This window comes from Amphiura filiformis, chromosome 6, assembly GCF_039555335.1.
Source record: "Amphiura filiformis chromosome 6, Afil_fr2py, whole genome shotgun sequence".
Classification (NCBI taxonomy): Eukaryota; Metazoa; Echinodermata; class Ophiuroidea; order Amphilepidida; family Amphiuridae; genus Amphiura; species Amphiura filiformis.
The window spans coordinates 5,890,250-5,908,345 of record NC_092633.1 but is presented as its reverse complement, the minus strand read 5'-3'; the positions used below and the strand labels follow the sequence as shown (position 1 = coordinate 5,908,345).

At 37.4% G+C, this 18,096-nt stretch overlaps 1 protein-coding gene across 1 annotated transcript in view; it reads right to left on the bottom strand.

Annotated features, from left to right (window-relative positions):
* Positions 1–18,096, bottom strand: part of LOC140154146 (uncharacterized) — a 67,348-nt gene that overhangs the window by 4,219 nt on the left and 45,033 nt on the right. Inside the window, exons 12-18 of the mRNA XM_072176753.1 lie at positions 15,992–16,231; positions 8,879–8,986; positions 7,299–7,547; positions 6,159–6,263; positions 4,711–4,929; positions 3,520–3,621; positions 1,793–2,050 (exon numbers count right to left, since the gene is read on the bottom strand). Of these exons, the coding sequence (XP_072032854.1) occupies positions 1,793–2,050; positions 3,520–3,621; positions 4,711–4,929; positions 6,159–6,263; positions 7,299–7,547; positions 8,879–8,986; positions 15,992–16,231 (1,281 nt within the window). The remainder of the gene's footprint in view (positions 1–1,792; positions 2,051–3,519; positions 3,622–4,710; positions 4,930–6,158; positions 6,264–7,298; positions 7,548–8,878; positions 8,987–15,991; positions 16,232–18,096) is intronic.

Below are 18,096 nucleotides of genomic sequence, written 5' to 3'. Positions count from 1 at the left end.
TTACATAGAGTTACAAGTTTACGTGATTTGCAAAATCACAAATTACAAGTTTACGTGATTTGATACATGTATGTAAAGAGAAGATGAATAAATCAAGTCTGAGGAATGTGTTCCACATTGATCAGCGACAGCCTTTTATATTTTGCTACTAGGGGCTCTGCAATAAGCTGACCTCCCCTCTCAGCCTGCCATCAATTGCTTGATCCTCTTCTCAGCCTGCCAAAAAATCCTTACCCCTCTTTGCACATAAATATGGAAAATTTTTAGGAACCCATTTTGCAAACCATAAATGGTCTATATCAGTTTTGCATATATACACCAGGCACAAAAAGAAACTCGTCAGTTATAGTCACCCTTGCTGTTCAACAACTTGATAATTTTGCATCATTCTGAAATATACATTTTGTTAGTTGGATTTTGCTTTCTCGTTTGACATCCTGTTCATGAAAATCAAGCAAAAATTGACCAAGATATGTGCCTCCAAATCCCAAAATCGAAAGTTGCAATTTTAACGATTCAATTGTGCCTGTTACACTGTGTGCTTTATTGATCGGCCCGTGGTGCTTGTGTACAACACAACGATGCATCCCATTGAAAATCGTTGAAATTGCAACTTTTAATTTTGCGGTTTGAGAGTTTGGAGGCGTATGTCGTGGTCAATTCTTGTTCAATTTTTACGAACGGGGTGTCAAGTGAGAAAGCAAAGTCCAATTAACAAAATGTATATTTCAGAATAATCCAAAATGATCAGGTTGTTAAACAGCAAGAATGACTATAACTGACAAGTTTCTTTTTGTGCCTGGTGTATATGAATGTTTCCATACAGTTTTTCAATGCATTTTATGTAATAAATGTATATGAAAATTGTATTCTTATTCAAATTGCCAGTTTTTTTTTTAATTTCCATCATTAGCTATCATTACCACCAACCCACTTCACCACCACTCCACCCCAGGGGGAGGGTCCTTTTTAATGCTGAATTACAGTATTTTTATAGTGTTAAAGTAAAACTGACCACAATGGAAATGAAAGTGAGCATGTTTAAAGCTTTCAAAGTGGGACCATGTAATCAAAATAGTGAGCGTAACGCGAGTCACGTAACGCGAGTCACGCACCAATTTAGCGAAAGTTGGCCATTTTAAAAATACTAATCTCAAATATACTTGGTGTTTGTTTCTGTAATACAGCTGAGATATAAGGTAATTACTTAGTGGTATAAACTTTTGTCTGCAGCTGTTTGTTTGAGGAGAAATATTGAACAAGTAAAAGCCTAATTTTGAAGGTGTAATTTTTCGTAACGCGAGTCACAATCACATTTTTGCTATAAATGTTTCATCTAGTTATTTACAAAATGAAAGTTTACGTGATTTGATACATTGGGTCAGTAAGTACATGTGGAGAGAAGATGAATAAACCAACTCCTTGTTCAATTGTATTTATATGACATTGAATGTGCTGATTTTATCAAAAATGTAACGCGAGTAACATGGAATTGCCCATCAGCATCTTATTTTGTCTAATTTCACTCTCAATAAGTAATACGCAGTTATTAGTATCTGTGTCTGAACATAAATTCAGCAATCATCATCTCACGTCGTTCTGCGTGACTTGACTACAATTATAATACAATGGAATGACATCATTAATTTAGAGATAGTATATTGACAAATTATGGCAGGCAAAAGATTCAAAAGAATTCATTGCTCAAAATGGCACGAGACGTGATTGTTCGAGTGATGAAGTGAATTACAATACATCCATCTGCAACCATAGACTGGATGCTGCAACTTACCCCTCCCTGGTGCTGCCGGTGCTGCCATGTCATCGTCGGTAATTGTGATAGTAGTTTGTGCTTGCGTAATAATTCCGTTAGTGGCACTGCTCAACGTCAAAGTGAAGATTTCATTAGATTCATCCTCGTTATCGTTAGTGATTGTCAAGGGAAGGGTGTAACTCTGTGCTCCGGTTGGAATGGTGATAGTCGAAGATGAGCCGATATTTAAGTTAAAATCTTCATACTGTGTAGCAGTACCAGATGAAATGGTGATGGCTGTGATAGGACAAATAAATCCAATATTTCATGGGTTATTTTTGGTCAAAGGTAGGAAATCTACTCTCTTTCATATCTTTTCCCCATTTTGGGAATAAAAATTGTTTAGTACAATTTTAGTTTTAGCAAATTTTTTTGTTAAAAGGTATATCTGAACACCGCGGAAAGATTTGAAAAACGTAAATTGTTTCCCGCAATACAGGGTGTCCCAGAGAAAATTACCGAGCGAATAAATTTGAACGTAAGTCGAGAAATATACATCAAAATCCAAAAACATAAACATCAACGTGTAGCCAAATTCATTTTGCATCTTATACGTCAATTTTACTGGAATTGGTTGACTGATTGCGAAGAAATGAGCGATTACATAACGCATGCGTCAATTCACTTCACTCCAAGTTTGAAAGAAAGATCATTCAACATGTTCAACACAATGCGCACGATAGTGGTTAACTGTCAATGGCTTTATGTTTTGTTCTGTGAAATCCTTTTCTGTTTTTTTAAACAATCTGTTTCTGGTAAAACATTTATATTAGGTTTTGTTCAAATTTGAAAACCTGCACGATATTGAAAATTAAACCATGGAAGATGATGCTCGGTACTTGTAAATATCTTTTTCCGTTAATCTTGATATATATTGCATAAAATAATTCCAGCCTGCTCAAAAAATTTCTCACACGCATTTAAGTTTTTGGAATATTTCGTAGAAATTGATTGTATTGCAAAGTTATCTTTTAAAACTTCAACTTCATATTCATATTCAAAATTCATACGTCAATGTAAGCATGGTAAGGACTTTACCATTGTCATTCTTGGCTCAAATGTTCTTTGGAAAGTTAAAATATAACATAATTATTTGCACAACCTAAAGAATAAAAGTTGGAAAGCTTCCAATTGCAGAAATGTTTTCTCGGACAAACTGTTATTCATCTTCAGTTAAAACATGAATAACATAACACCGTCGGATTATAAAAAAAGATATTGTGGACTAAATTTAATGAGATACAAAAACTTTGAGCGGTAAGCGAGTATGAAAAAACGCCTGTGATCAAACTTGGAATGAACTGCATTGGTGCGCGCATTATGTAATCGTTAATATCTTCGCAACCAGTCAACTGAATCAAATAAAATTTTCGTACGTGATGCACTATAAAATACATTTTTTGATTCTGATGTATACTTCTCGACTTACGTTCAATTTTATTCACTCGGTATTTTTTTCTGGGACACCCTGTAGTAGCTTAATTCTTGGAAATAAAAGATGGGAATTTTTCATTTTCAAACACAATCATCGTAATAAAACCATTATAGACACACTTACGTTGGCAAAAAGAATGTCACCAAATATGTCACACGGTGTGATGTAAACAAGCAGTATATAATAAACAGGTGGAGGAGATGAGAAAGACTGCCAAGAACAAGAAATGATAAAATGTAAATTTGTATAAATAAGGAAACATCAGACTTACTGACAGAAACTGATCCTGGTCCTGACTTGGAAATTACTACGTTGTTGTTGTTAATGCTATCCTCTGCGAAAGTGTATGCAGCCAGAGACCATCCTACAAAGTCTGTTAAAAGTAAACATAATAATAATAATAATAATAATAATAATAATAATAATTATAATTATAATTATAATTATAATTATAATTATAATTATAATAATAATAATAATAATAATTATAATGGTGTCTTGTTGACAAAAATTAATAATGATATCTTTAACAATACAATAGATTTCTAGGCTGAAGACACGCGCTGATGCCTATGCGCAATTGAGACATCTTTGCTGTATCTTACCAAAAGACCAAGACGACGAAGACGTGTCACGAAACCGGCTTCAATTGAAAAATCTTACATTGAAAATATAGCGCTTGGCATGGATATATCTTGTTTACAAGCGTGACTCTGTGTCTTACTGGGGAAGCGTCACGGTCTCAAAGGGGTGTTTAAAAGCGAGCTTCACAGGACTAATTGCTAATGGGCTATTCTAATTGAAATCCATACAGCCCCTCAGGGCCGGTTATACATTTTTGGGGCCATGGGCCAGGCCAAACTTTGGAGGCCCCAAAACGCACCGTGAGGAAGGCGTGTGCACTTAAGTGGCCAAGTTTTGGTTCAGATATACGATCGACGGTGTCGGCGGGAGCATTACAATTTAGAAAGTGACAAGCATAGATTATACTAGGACATTTGCGCTAAAAAAATCAATATTAGACTATTTTAGCCCAAATTGAAGCTGAATTTTGCTACAGGTCAGTGCGCGCGAAGCGTGCAAAAATTTGCAACTTTGTCCCTTTTTTTGCCCAAAACATGGTGTTTCCGGCTAAAATGTAAGATGCACAGGGCAATGTTGGGGGCCCCCGAAATTTGGAGGCCCTGTGCCCGGGCCCATCTGACCGAATGGTAAATCCGGCCCTGCACCCCCTATGGAAGACATTACCTTAATCTCCCACACTGTAGTATATGTATATTTCAAATGGAGTCACCTATTCAGGTAATCCCATTTGAAATTCACACCCCTGTGGTAGATTGAGGTTGTCTTCTACAGGGGTGTATGGATTGGAACAGCCCAGTACACGTACATATTAACAGTGTTGGATAGTACTCAGCTTTGGAATTAAGGGCATGAATATATCACCATGTAGGCTACTTACTATCATCGTCGATTATAGTCACTGTAGCGGTGTTCTGAGAAGTTATGATATTCTGTCCGTTGCTAATAGTCAGGGTAAATACTTCGTTGCTCTCCAATGCAGTGTCTGCAAGAATCTGGACTGTTTCACATTTCTCAGTCTGACCTTGAAGGAATTCAATTCTAGTCAGCGGTGAAAAGTCGACGTTAGGAGTTGCAGTGACTGAAGCAGATGTTATAACTAGAACAAAAATAAACATAATATGAAGTAAATGATCCAAATACAGTGGCTCCGGAACCGGGGCCCCTCAATAATTTTGGTGAGGGGCCCAAGTACCCTAGGGCCCCCCCCCCCCATAATCTGAGGTAAAATTCATAATTTTAGGGTAAAATTCAAAAATTTAGGACACAATTCATAATTTTAAGGTAATATTCATAATTTTAGGTATAATTCAAAATATAAGGAAAAATGTATGCATTTCAAGAGCCTCCCGCACCCACCCCTTCAGCATTTCGCGTTATGGAGCAGACCCAAAATCCCCCCATATTAAAAATCTTCCGGAGCCTCTGAAATATCAAGAGTATACACTGGGGAAATACTTCCAAAGCCATGTCTGTGTGTGTATTATGTGTCTGCAAGAATCAGGACTGGGACATAATGGCTTCATTTTGACCTAGTAGAAAATCAATTCTAGTCAGCAGTGAGTAGTCGAAACTAGTAGAGAAACTGAAGCAGATATTATATCTAGAGCAAAATGAACATTTATAACATGGAAAAAAGTATATGGTCCAATTAGCAATAACATACACTCTTTTGTCTAATTACTCTGCGCAAATATGCCAATTTGAAATTCCTTTTTTTCCAACTTTATGTTACTCATAGCATTTATGAAAGTTGAAAATACCAAATCATATTGAAACCTTTATTTTATTTATTTAAATACCACATCTATGTGCATTTGAGTGGAATTTAGGGTGTTGTGGTCTAACAAATCATTGATAATCCCTGAAGCACGGCCGGATTTACCATTTTGGAGGCGGGCGGGGGGCCCTGGGCAAGGCCAAGATTTGGAGGCCCCAAACTTTTACCGTGAGGAAGGCATGTGCACTCAGGTGGCCAAGTTTACAAATAGGGAGCGATCGACAGTAGCGGCGGAAGCATTACATTAGAGGTAGGAGCATATTTTGTTCCGATTTTAATAGGACAAAAAAATGTCAATTTCAGACAATTTTAGCCCAAAATGTAGGTGAATTGTGCTATATAAAGGACAGTGCGCACGAAGCGCACACATTTTTGCTTTTTTTTATCATATTTTGGTCCAAAATATATGGTGTTTTCGGGGTAAAAGGAACATGCACAGGACAATTTGGGCCCCCCCAAATGTGGGGGCCCTGGGCCCAGGCCCATCTGGCCCAATGGTAAATCCGGCCCTGCCCTGAAGTAACCAATTACAGTATATCATTACTTACAGACTGTCCTCGCCTCAGTTTCTCCCGTCGCCCTTATCAAGCATACAGAAAAAGAACCACTGCTTTCTCGCACAGAGTAGCTCGTTTGCTTCCAGAAATACTCAGCTGAAAATGAATAGTTAATGGGCAATTATTGCCTAATTTACTCTAATTCTAATGAAACAAAATAGTGTCATTTGATCACGGTTTGATTTTTTCACATATTTGTGAAATCTTCCTATTTATACGTTCACAATGCGAAAGTATGAAACATATTTTCTAGCGTGTGTAAGAAACGCAGCGTGTGCATATTTATCTTTAAATAATTATTGCTTGTTGCTGAAACCCTCCGTGTTGTTTACTGTTTTTACAAGACTTTGTTTCCATAAATCAGACTAAATAATTGAACAAGCAAATTGCTCCCTAAGCTCAAATCCAGTCCCTTGTTTAATTTGAAGCATGGCTGACATTGATCACGCAATATCAAGGAGAAATCAATGGTTGGTCTTTGCTATGTAATGTTGTTATTACAATCAATATCAAGTGAACTGGTCAACTAAATTTTACTTAGCAATGTTTTTCATTGACAATAAGGAGAATTGCGAGCAATTAGTCATGTTAGTTGTTGTTTTATCAGTTTCTAGATGTTTAGCCGATATTTGTGCAATTATAGACTCTGCTTGAAGAAGCTCTGAAAACCAATATATGATGCACTTTCAGCTCAACGGGTGTTTTGTATTTTAATATGTGTCAAAATATAATACAAATCTCATTTCTTCAATTATTGCAACCCCGGGGGATGATGGGGACATTTCCCCCTCCCTCAACTTGGGCTTCGCCCCTTTGCTCACATCCAGAACAAAAATCACCGAAATCCAACTATTTGGGGGGGGGGGGAAATAAATTTCGATTTTTACTCACCCATATAATTTACTTTGTCCTCAATTTCCCTCTCCCCCTAATAATAATTCCCAGTGCCGCAGAACATCAAAACTTGGAGCGCAATATTTGAATTCTACAATAATATGTATTTGTGATGCAAAACGTTTAATAATAAAACATTTTTAGTTTTTAGACTATAATCCTGGTCAGTTTTATTCCCTGTTTGTAAATACCAGTCATTGTGAATCTGAAAGTAATACGCTGAGCTAAAACAATTACCATTCTTGTCAGTAATAGTGATAGTCAAAGAAAATGGATCGGCACGATTTCCATCAGGATAAAGAGGATCTCGTAGAGTCAATGTAAACGTCTCAGGGCCTTCTATATCTGAATCGTTCTCCGCGGTGATAGTAATAGTTGTATCTTCGTCGTTTGCAACAAATGTTACTGATGAAACACCTCCACTCGGTGATGGAGAAATGTCAAAATCATCTCCCAAATCAGCTGTCCCGTCATTGACGACGATTTCTGCATAATTAAACAAATTTAATATAATTTAACAATATTTCACTCTAATCACGTTATTATTAATATACGCCCGTCCAGTTTTTTGCGAGTCTTGCCTCTAAAGCCCAACGCCTTTTCTCTGGGAAATTGAACATGTTTAATAAGCGTCTCAACAATGAGAATGTGTATAATAAAATACATATTAAAACATTATTGGAAAAAATATGCCGTTTGAAAAAAAGGTCTCACGTTGCTATATCTCATGTGTTTCTTTTCCTGGGTAACCAGTGGTAACAGGGCAAAGAGGTCAAAGACCATTTCATCCTGTTAACCTAAACCTATTATGTGACGCTAACCAAGGAACAAAACATGAGATATGGCAAAATATTCTTGTTATTTTTAATAATGTTCCAAACGGAGAATCGGAGAATATTTGATTTGTTGACCATGTTGACCCTGTACATCAGAATACTTAATAGGGAATGTTCAATATACGTGGAGGATTTTGAAAAAAAATCAATAAAAATTTCGAGTTCCCCACGTAATTGCCCTTGATTTCCCAATTATCTCCAGTTACAACTTGACATTTCCCCTCATAATTCAAATAAAAACAATCTCCCCTCAAGACCCACAATTTTTTTCGGATTCCCCTCAACAACCTCCCCTTCCCACTGGCGTAAAAATTGAGCCCTGTATAAGCGGTAATTTTTGTTTTATGCAAATTAACAGTTTCCCTAACTACCTTTTTTCTTCTTTTTGAAATGTTTTTGCGTACGTCTTTTAAAATACAACAACAACATTGACAAAAAATTCTAATTTTATTGATGTCAAACGAACATTGACGTGACTAATCTAGAAAGGACAACCATGAAAATCTTACATTCGGTCGCCTAAAAATCTGTCTCCTTGTAGCCTATTTAAAGTCATACTGTAACATTTGCATAAAAAATAGATTTGTATTTCTTTTCCATAAAATATTAGGTTTTACTATCAGATATGTCCTCTTTTAATTTTGTGTCGAACAACTGAGGTAAAATCGCAATTTAATTCCAGCGCAGATGTCACCAATGCGTGTCACTTCGTCGATCGTGCACTGGAGTCGGTCCTGTTGATGTGTTATGACCATCCCACACGCCATGTACGTACAGCATTATCAATGTCGCATATAATATTTCTATCGTATAAATTAATCGACGACATTTTGTCACTAATACAGCATCTCAAGGCATCATTTTTGCTGGGAATACTTTACAATCATGTAAAATCAGAATTTTTACAAACCATGAGGGCGCCCTCCTCAGCAAATGTTACAGTATGGTTTAACATCAAAGTTGTAGTTGTAAAGCACTCACCCAGTGTTTTGTCTTGATCAGTTCCTTCTCTACTTATTTGAATGTTTCTGGATTCTCCCTCTGGTATGCTTATACTGGCACCATTTTCAACGAGGAAACGAAAACGTGCTGTTTGATAAAACAAACGAAAACGATAGGGCAGCATGGTTAGGTTAAAAGTTTGACAGCCAGAAAAGATCCACGAATTTATCCGACAAAATTAGTGACAAAAAACTTCTCGTCGCTTCATCGAAGAAAATCTAGACACGGTATTAAATTAAACTCTGAGGCATTGGGGTATGCTGTGATCAGATAGTACAATACGTGACGGATTAAAGCATGAACATAATTTGACCCCAACATCACCTTTCATTATAACCCAAGTGATATCCTATATCAAACTATCAGATTAGCGCGTGTACTGTAAACGTAATGAGGAGTCCTGTCTGATTAGCATCTCATTCATTACAGTACGACGGCAACTTCCGGTAATTTTTACCGGCGTGACCTCTGCTGTTACGTAACACAATGGTGAAAATAAGCCGGCAAATACGGGTTTTTGGAGAACACTCAAAAAATGGAATACGCGAGTAATTTCTCGCTTAATCCCCGTATTCAGCCCATAGATAAGATATGAAACATGAGTAAAAAGAAAACAATAACGTATAAAAGTTGAATTATTGCGGAAAAAATTCAGGTTTATGGTGCGCAAAGTAGCTTAAAAAAATACATGTCACGATCGCTCAAATGGTTTTATAGGGTCCACAACTTTATAGTTCCTCCTAATGCTTTTTGACAGATATCGAAAATTAAAATAACGAAATGTAAAATTGTCAAGAAATACAGCCAAGAAACACATCCCGAATAAAAAGAAAAAGAAACTAGAGCTAATTGCGCATACACATATACGCGACCTTAGCAATAGCTAATTAACTAGGCCTAGTATGAGCTTGGAACGGTCCATGGTTTTCCATGAATTAGCATGTGTTCCTCACGGGCCAACCTGGGTAAACAAACAAACAAACAATAGCTAATTAGCCCAGCTATATAGCATGAATGCACGTAAGCAGTAGTATATTATGCTGATTTTACTGAGAGGTCTTTTTTTGAAATGCACTATAACTTTGGAATTTGGCTAGAGACCAAGGTTAATTTGTTAGGTCACCTATAGCATATGCAAGTTCAAAAGGTCCAGCATATGTATAATTCATTGGAATATACATGTATGAACAGATGTTTGTAGTATTATAATTATAATCATAAATTATATTACATAATTATTTTCCATAATATTACAGTATATGAAAGGCCAAGTAAAATTTAAAAAAACATGTTTCAAAAAGGATGAAAAGGGGGCTTTTTATTTTTTATCGTAAAATTGGTGCAAATACCCATAATTAGAACTGTTTTAGTGCACACAATAATGCCCGGAAAAAGGAGGAGGACTCTTTTTATATCTTGTTCAACGAGATAGGCCTCCTCTAATTATCACAAAACCTTCCAAAAGTGTTTCTTGTATATTAGCAAGGCTATAGAAAGCATCTTTACTCCCTAGATATATTTTTTTAAAGTTATAAGTGAATTTCAAAAAATATAAATATTAATTGAAGAAACCTGAAAAAAGGAAGCGGGAGAAGACGCAAAACATGATAATTTTTTTATTCGGCCTAACCAAAAATTATTCATTATTCATGTAAATATTTCTGTGCAACTATTATAGTGCGACTTCCTAAGGTATTTTGCTACATACTGGAAGTAATACCTACATGACCTTTGACCCCAATGACCTTTGACCCAATGACCTTTGACCCCAATGGATGTTAGACTACCCCGTAGTCCACTTGCCCATTGTGCATACTCTGGATATTGTATTTAAGCTTAAAACTCTGATTTAATTAATGTGTGCACAATTGATAGATTTTCACATCTGATCAGTCACCCTACTCCCTCTGTTTGTTAGCTTCCCAAGTGGACTACTGACATTGCCTTGCGGTTAAGATTTTTAACACGGGACTCTATGGAGAGTTAGGCCAATTTCTGGCCTAACTAAAATTGGCGATGATGTAATGCATCTTTAAATGGATCTGCCTTGTGATTGGTCGCCCATACCTCGCTATGGTTTTTAAACATCGTCTGGGCCCGCGCCATTACCATTAACTACACCGTAAACAACTGTCTGTGGTATTTGCGGCGCTTTTGTGTTGAAGCGAAAGTTAATCTCTCATCAAACATCTAGCGCGTACTTGTGGTTAATGGACTGATAAACAAGTATGCTTGGCAGTGTGTTTTTAGAGAGCAAAGTCCAGGGGGTAAAGTTCTGCTTACAATTCAAAGTTCATAGTCGAAATTTCGGGGTTCCAAAATCAGAATTGTTCAATATTAAAGTGAGCCGTTATAATTATGCAAGATAATGTTGCATTCAATTACTTTTATTGTCACTAATCGTCTGATATTTTTAACTCTTTATGACCATTTTACTATTGAATACTTTAATTTTAATAAACATCAGTATAATTTTGAGTTCATCATGACTAATAATAACATATTTTTAATACAATTCGACTATGGCATAGTCTAAATGGATGTATGCAAGTAATGTCATGCTATATTATAATTTGTGGAATGACTTAGAATTTTTAGTAACAGAACAGAAAATCACATCAGCCATAATGACCTTCGTATGACCTTTGACCTCAAGGCTAATGAATGTGTCAAGTGACGTCATCTTGCTGTGTAATTCGTGTACGGAGTAGCAGTTTTAGTAAAAATAATAGGAAATATCATTTTTGGCCATAATGACCTTTCCATGACCTTTGACCTTGAGTTGGTCATGTGACATTTGTGCCACCAGCTATTGGTCCTGATGACCAAGTAACATTGTTGTACTATATATATTTGCAACAGCATCAGCATTTTAGGGTATTTGGTCATATACCGGAAGTATCCCCTTAATGACCTTTGACCCCGATTCTGGACAATAACTTTTAAACACTGGGTATAGCTGATGCATGTACCAAAGTGTCATCATCGTGCTGTGTAATTTGTGGAAGGAGTAGCATTTTTAGTGAAATCACGTTTTTGGCCATTGACCGGAAGTGGATGACCTTTGACCTGAAGTTGATCATGTTTCATTTGTCCCCCCACCCAATGGTCCTAATGACCAACTATGGTCAACATGGCTCAAAGCATATGGTTACGGTGGCTCGTTATAAGATTGACAGAAAGAAAGAAAGAAAGAAACAAAGAACTTGACAGAAACAGACCTTAGCAATTTTGCAAATTGTTAAGGAAGTAACCTTGGATATCACAACACACACTGGATTTAGCTGACAGCAAGAAAGAACCAAAAGCAGCTGCTGATCAGAATAAAAGGTCACGCCTGAACACGGAGGTTGCTAAGAGTGTAAAGGAAGATAAGAGGAACTTCATCGAAATAAAATGTCAGGAAATGGGAAGATGTAAAGGTGATTCGAAAGTAGTCTTTGGCATAGAAGTGGGTTCCAAGAATGGATGTAATAATGATGCAAATGCCATTACGCTAACTGAATATGCTGAAAGTGAAGATATCAAGAAAAGGTGTGTGGAATATAGCACCAAACTTTTTAAGGCACAAGACCAACAAGTCTATACTCGCGGTAAAATTATGGAAGAGGAGCCGCCACCACTTCGATCAGAAGTGGAACAGGCAATGAAGCAAATGAAGAATGCAAAGTCACCTGTCATTGATGAAATACCAGCTGACCTATGGAAAGCGACAGGCAAGGAAGGTGTTGACATAATGGGGCGTATATGCTGTCGCATATGGAAGGAGCAGGAATGGCCCAAAGACTGATGCAGAGCTGTATTTGTTCCACTCCGCAAGAAGGGTAACTTAAAAAGGTGTTCCAACCATCGCACCATCAGCTTGATATGTCGTGCAAGTAAGGTTCTGCTAAAGAACATCATCAGAAGGCTGACGGTAAAACTAGACCAGGTGATTTCTGAGGAGCAGGCTGGCTGTCGAGAAGGAAGAGGGACTAGAGACCAGATCGCAAACATCAGGAATATAATTGAGAAGTGTAAAGATCACAGGCTACCACTTTATATGTGCTTCATTGATTACAGCAAGGCCTTTGACTGTGTCAGCCATCGCCAACTATATGAGGACCAGGAATCTGCAGTCAGGGCAAGTAATAGAGATACCGAATGGTTCAAGATTGGAAGAGGGCTGAGACAGGGATGCATATTGTCACCAAACCTGTTTAACATTTATCCAGAAGACATCGTGAGAGAAGCTTTGGACGGCTTATGTTCAATATAATATAAATATAAAGATACCAAATTTCTTGAATTTTTCAGGCAAGCTAAGTTTATTTATCATAAACATGACACCCATTTATGACACCGCGCTTTTTCTTGCCTGATGATATGAACGTTTTTGTGATTGTGACACGTATTTTTTTCTCTCATTTTTCCTGCTACAAGCTTCGATATTTTCCATATAATTCAAGTTTTACACGATGCTTTATACGAATGTTCAATATCTTATCCGTGGTCATGTTACGCAGAAAACGACCCGTGTCTTCCATTTCTGGAGTTATTTTGCTAAATCGCATGTTTGCCCCTTGATTTCCCAATTATGCTCTTTAGTCTTCTCCTTTTATCTATGCCTGTGGAACAGGGCATAGATATTCTGCTTATGCTCTTTAGTCTTCTCCTTTTCCTTCTTCTTCTTCTCCTTCTGACCCTTCACATTAACAGGGCTATCTCCAAAACTACAAGGACCCCAGGGCTCATATTTGGCACACATAGTGGCCCTACCCCGTAGATGTGCCTTTTGCCCATTTCGGCCCCATAGGTCAAAGGTCAAGGGCCCCAGGGGCCCAAATGTAAAAATACAAAGCATGCCGTTTCTCATCAAATAAAGCAGCCTCAGGGCCCTGAGTTGGTGCACTGATAGCCCCAGGAGTACTCTATATTTACATGTATACATGAGCCCCATATGTCATATATTATGGGCCCCAGGGCCCCAAATGTTAAAAAAGGGGCAACAGTTTGACAAGGTTAGCTGTGAAACTACAAGGGCACTAGGGCTCATATGTGGCACACGTATGGGCCCGAACTTGTAGATATCCATTTTACCAATTATGGCCCCAGATTTTTAAGGCTAGGGGCCCAGAGGCCCAAATGTAAAAACAAAGGGCCGGCCGTTTCTCAGCAAATAAAGTAGCTACAGGGCTCAGATTTGGTACACAGATAGGTTTTCAGTATAGGGTGATGGAACAGCCATTAAAGGGACACTCCGTTTTGGGATTAAAGGGGTATTCAGATTTTTTGAGTTTTTTTTTTTTTTTTTTTTTGATTTTTTTTTTGTATGGAACATGTTTGTTGCATTATTTAAGGAGGAGCGCCCTCAAGCGTTTACACAGCAAATGCAATTAAAGGGCTATTATTTGATTTTTAATTAATTAATTAATTTTAATTTTTTTGTTGGTATACTGATAGCCCTTTTAGAATATGGGGTGTCAGTGGGTGTTAGGGTGATGGAACAGCCATTAAAGGGACACTCCGTTTTGGGATTAAAAGGGTATTCAGATTTTTATTTTTTTTTTTTTTTTGTATGGAACGTGTTTGTTGCATTATTTAAGGAGGAGCGCCCTCAAGCGTTTACACAGCAAATGCAATTAAAGGGGTATTATTTGATTTTTAATTTATTTATTTATTTCAATTTTTTTCGTTGGTATACTGATAGCCCTTTTAGAATATGGGGTGTCATGATGGATTAAGAGTGTCATGGTGGGTTAAGGGGGTTAGGGTGGGAAACACAGGCATAGATATTCGTGTTTGGTCAAACACAACTGTGCCATCTAGTTCCTTCTTCTTCTCCTCCTCACGCTTCATATTGACAGGGCTATCTCCAAAACTACAAGGGCCCCAGGGCTCATATTTGGCACACTTAGTGGCCCTACCCCGTAGATGTGCCTTTTGCCCATTTTGGCCCCATAGGTCAAAGGTCACGGGCCCCAGGGGCCCAAATGTAAAAATACAAAGCATGCCGCTTCTCATCAAATAAAGCAGCCTCAGGGCCCTGAGTTGGTGCACTGATAGCCCCAGGAGTATTCTATATATACATGTATACACGAGCCCCATATGTCATATATTATGGGCCCCAGGGCCCCAAATGTTAAAAGAAGGGGCAACAGATTGACAGGGTTAGCTGTAAAACTACAAGGGCACTATGGCTCATATGTGGCACATGTATGGGCCCGAACTTGTAGATATGCATTTTGGCCCCAGATCTTTAAGGCTAGGGGCCCCAGAGGCCCAAATGTTAAAACAAAGGGCCGGCCGTTTCTCAGCAAATAAAGTAGCTACAGCGCTCAGATTTGGTACACTAATTGATCATTAGCATTATATTGTTATATGAATATAAGAGCCCCATATGTCACATAATATGGGCCCCAGGGCCCCAAATCCTAAAAAACATAGGGCCGGCCGTTACTTGGTAAATAAAGCAGCTACAATGCTCTAGGTTGGTATACTGATAGCTGTTTCAGCATTAAACATATTACGGGGTGTCAGGGTGAGTTAAGAGTGTCATGGTGGTGGGGTGGTGAGGAGTTGGGGGTTAGGGTGGGAATCACAGGCATAGATATTCGTGTTTGATCAAACACAACAGTGCCATCTAGTTACAACTTCTGTTCGTACGTTCTTTGCTCTGTTCTTCGCGCAAAACCCTCTGTGTGGAATTTTTTATTGGAAATATCGACATATGGTGAGCGCCGCGTTAAGCTTTAAATTTGGAAATTCCCCTTAGCCTTTGCGAATTTACTCGGGAATAGAAGCGAACGTCGTCACATACGCATGTTCCACTAGTCGCGAATGCGCAGTAACGATGTTTGCATCCAAAAGATGACATAGTCAAATTCTTAGTCAAATCACAGTCGCATGACAGGACTGGATATTCAACAAAGAATTGCATTGTTGTCAATAATGCTGTCCCAAAGAGTTTAGTATAAAATCGACAGTTCGCCCGTATCACGTGTGTCGCGCACCATTCTAAATGTACAGTTAGTGCATCTTAAAACTAACTTAAAACTTTCAATTACGAATTATCTGAAACAAATGAAATTAACACCCATCATATTGACTTACAATCATCATCGCTAATGAAAACTGTGGCTGAGGAATATTGCCCGTATGTACTACATCCATCATTTGGTGAAAGTTCACCAAGATTGACGGTGAAAGACTCAGTTTCCTCATAGCGTTGGTCATCTTCTATCTCCACGGCGCCGGTTTCTGCTTCTGCGTTGTTAGATGCATCGAAGTTGACTGTTTTTGGTGAATTATCATAATCGGCAGAGGTTGCTGTGTTATCCGTGAAGGTTAGCTCTGGAAAGAGATAATAAATAGAGTTAATTTGATGATACTTGAAATTAAGGGACCGTTCACAAAAATTTGTTAGGGGGCCTGATGCAAAAAGGGGGGCCTGAACAATTTTGAGCCTCCTAGGGGGCCCTGAAAAAAAATGACCTCAAATTTTCCTGGGAAAATTGAGTTTATATGCTTTTCTATGGGGTTGACCCATAATTTTCATTTCAAAAAGGGGGAGCCTTGACATTTTTGAGATCTGTAAGGGGGGGCCAAAAAAACTTTCACGATGAAATTTTTTTTGCATCATGCCCCCCCTAACAAGTGTTTGTGAACGGTCCCTAATGATGACCTTTGATTTTCAAGAGGTCATAGGTCAAAAGCCTTTGATTACCAAACCTGATGAACCTGTTCCAAAAACCTTTGGATTTAGGAAGTTGATATAGGGACTTTTTTTGATGTACAAATTCACATCAATACATTGGTATATTTTTTATTTCAAATATATAATATTTTTCTATGATGTAACATGTAAATATTGCTTTTTTGTGTCAAAATTGAACAAAATCCCCAAAATAATGCATTTCCCCCAAATATTTCATCCAAGATATTAAAAGACGCAATATCTTTTTAGATAAGAAATATTGAATATACATGTGACTTGTATTCTCCATAGCAAATGGGCTATTCCATTTAAAATCCACACTACCCCTGTGGAAGATTTTGGAAATATCTTCCAGGGGGCGTATGAATTTCGAATGGAATTACCGAATTAATCAACTCTTTCTGAGAGAGTGTATGAAATCCAAATGGATCTGCTTAATGTGGTTATTCCATTTGAAAATCATACTTTCTCTGTTGAAAATATTTCCAAAATCTTCCTCAGGGGTAGTGTGGATTTTAAATGGAATAGGCCAATATGAAGTTCATACTTAATTTAGTTTCAAAATTTATAGCTATTTTAATATTCAAATTTTTGTTTAAAAAATTGTAAAAATCACACAAACTGCATTTTTCAGCCCAACCCTCGTTACTTTGTAGAAATACTAGCCGGTTAAAATCTTAAGATCAGAGTTTGCAGATCAATTTAACACCATTACACCGTAACACCACTATGTGCACTCATAGAAATTGTTCGTTGGCATTACTCAGCAAGTTGATGTAAGTCGTTGCGTCAACTTTCCGAGTAATGCCAACGCGTACAATTATGAGTAACGCTGACTCGATATCATTATGTTGGTCGCACTCATTTGCACTTACCTTATTGAGTTGTTACAACTCAGAAAATGAAATTAGGTTCGCATAATTTTCTAGAGGTGTGCTATAGTATACAAAATTTTGCACTGATTACAAAAATAAATATTTGAATACTGCTAATTGTGCAGAAAATGATCCAATTACGTGAATTAAGTAACAAAGTACCAAATTGGAATAACTCAAAACAATAAGTACCAGTAACTTAATATGAACGAGTTACATCAACTTACATGTTGAGTTACAATAACTCAACTAATTGGTTCTTTGAACCTTGTTTATTTTTCTAAGTTCCCTGAACTTGAATTCAGAAGTTGGCGTTACTTAAAACGTTGACGCAACGACTTACATCAACTTTTAAGTAATGCCAACAAAGTTGATTAGTTGACGGAACTTTTGAGCTTTTTCAGCATTTTTAAGTTCGGATAACTAAAATGAATTTTGTTTTGGCAACTTTTACACTATTTTTGAGTTGTCCAAACTTACTCCTTTTGAATTCCGCCAACAAGGCGAACAAGTCATTGCTATGAGTGTGGTCTCTAAATCTTAAATCATAGGGCTTGTTATTGCAGCCTTTCTGCTATATGACTATGTATTTACATGTATAAAAGTGGATTATAATAATTTTCATC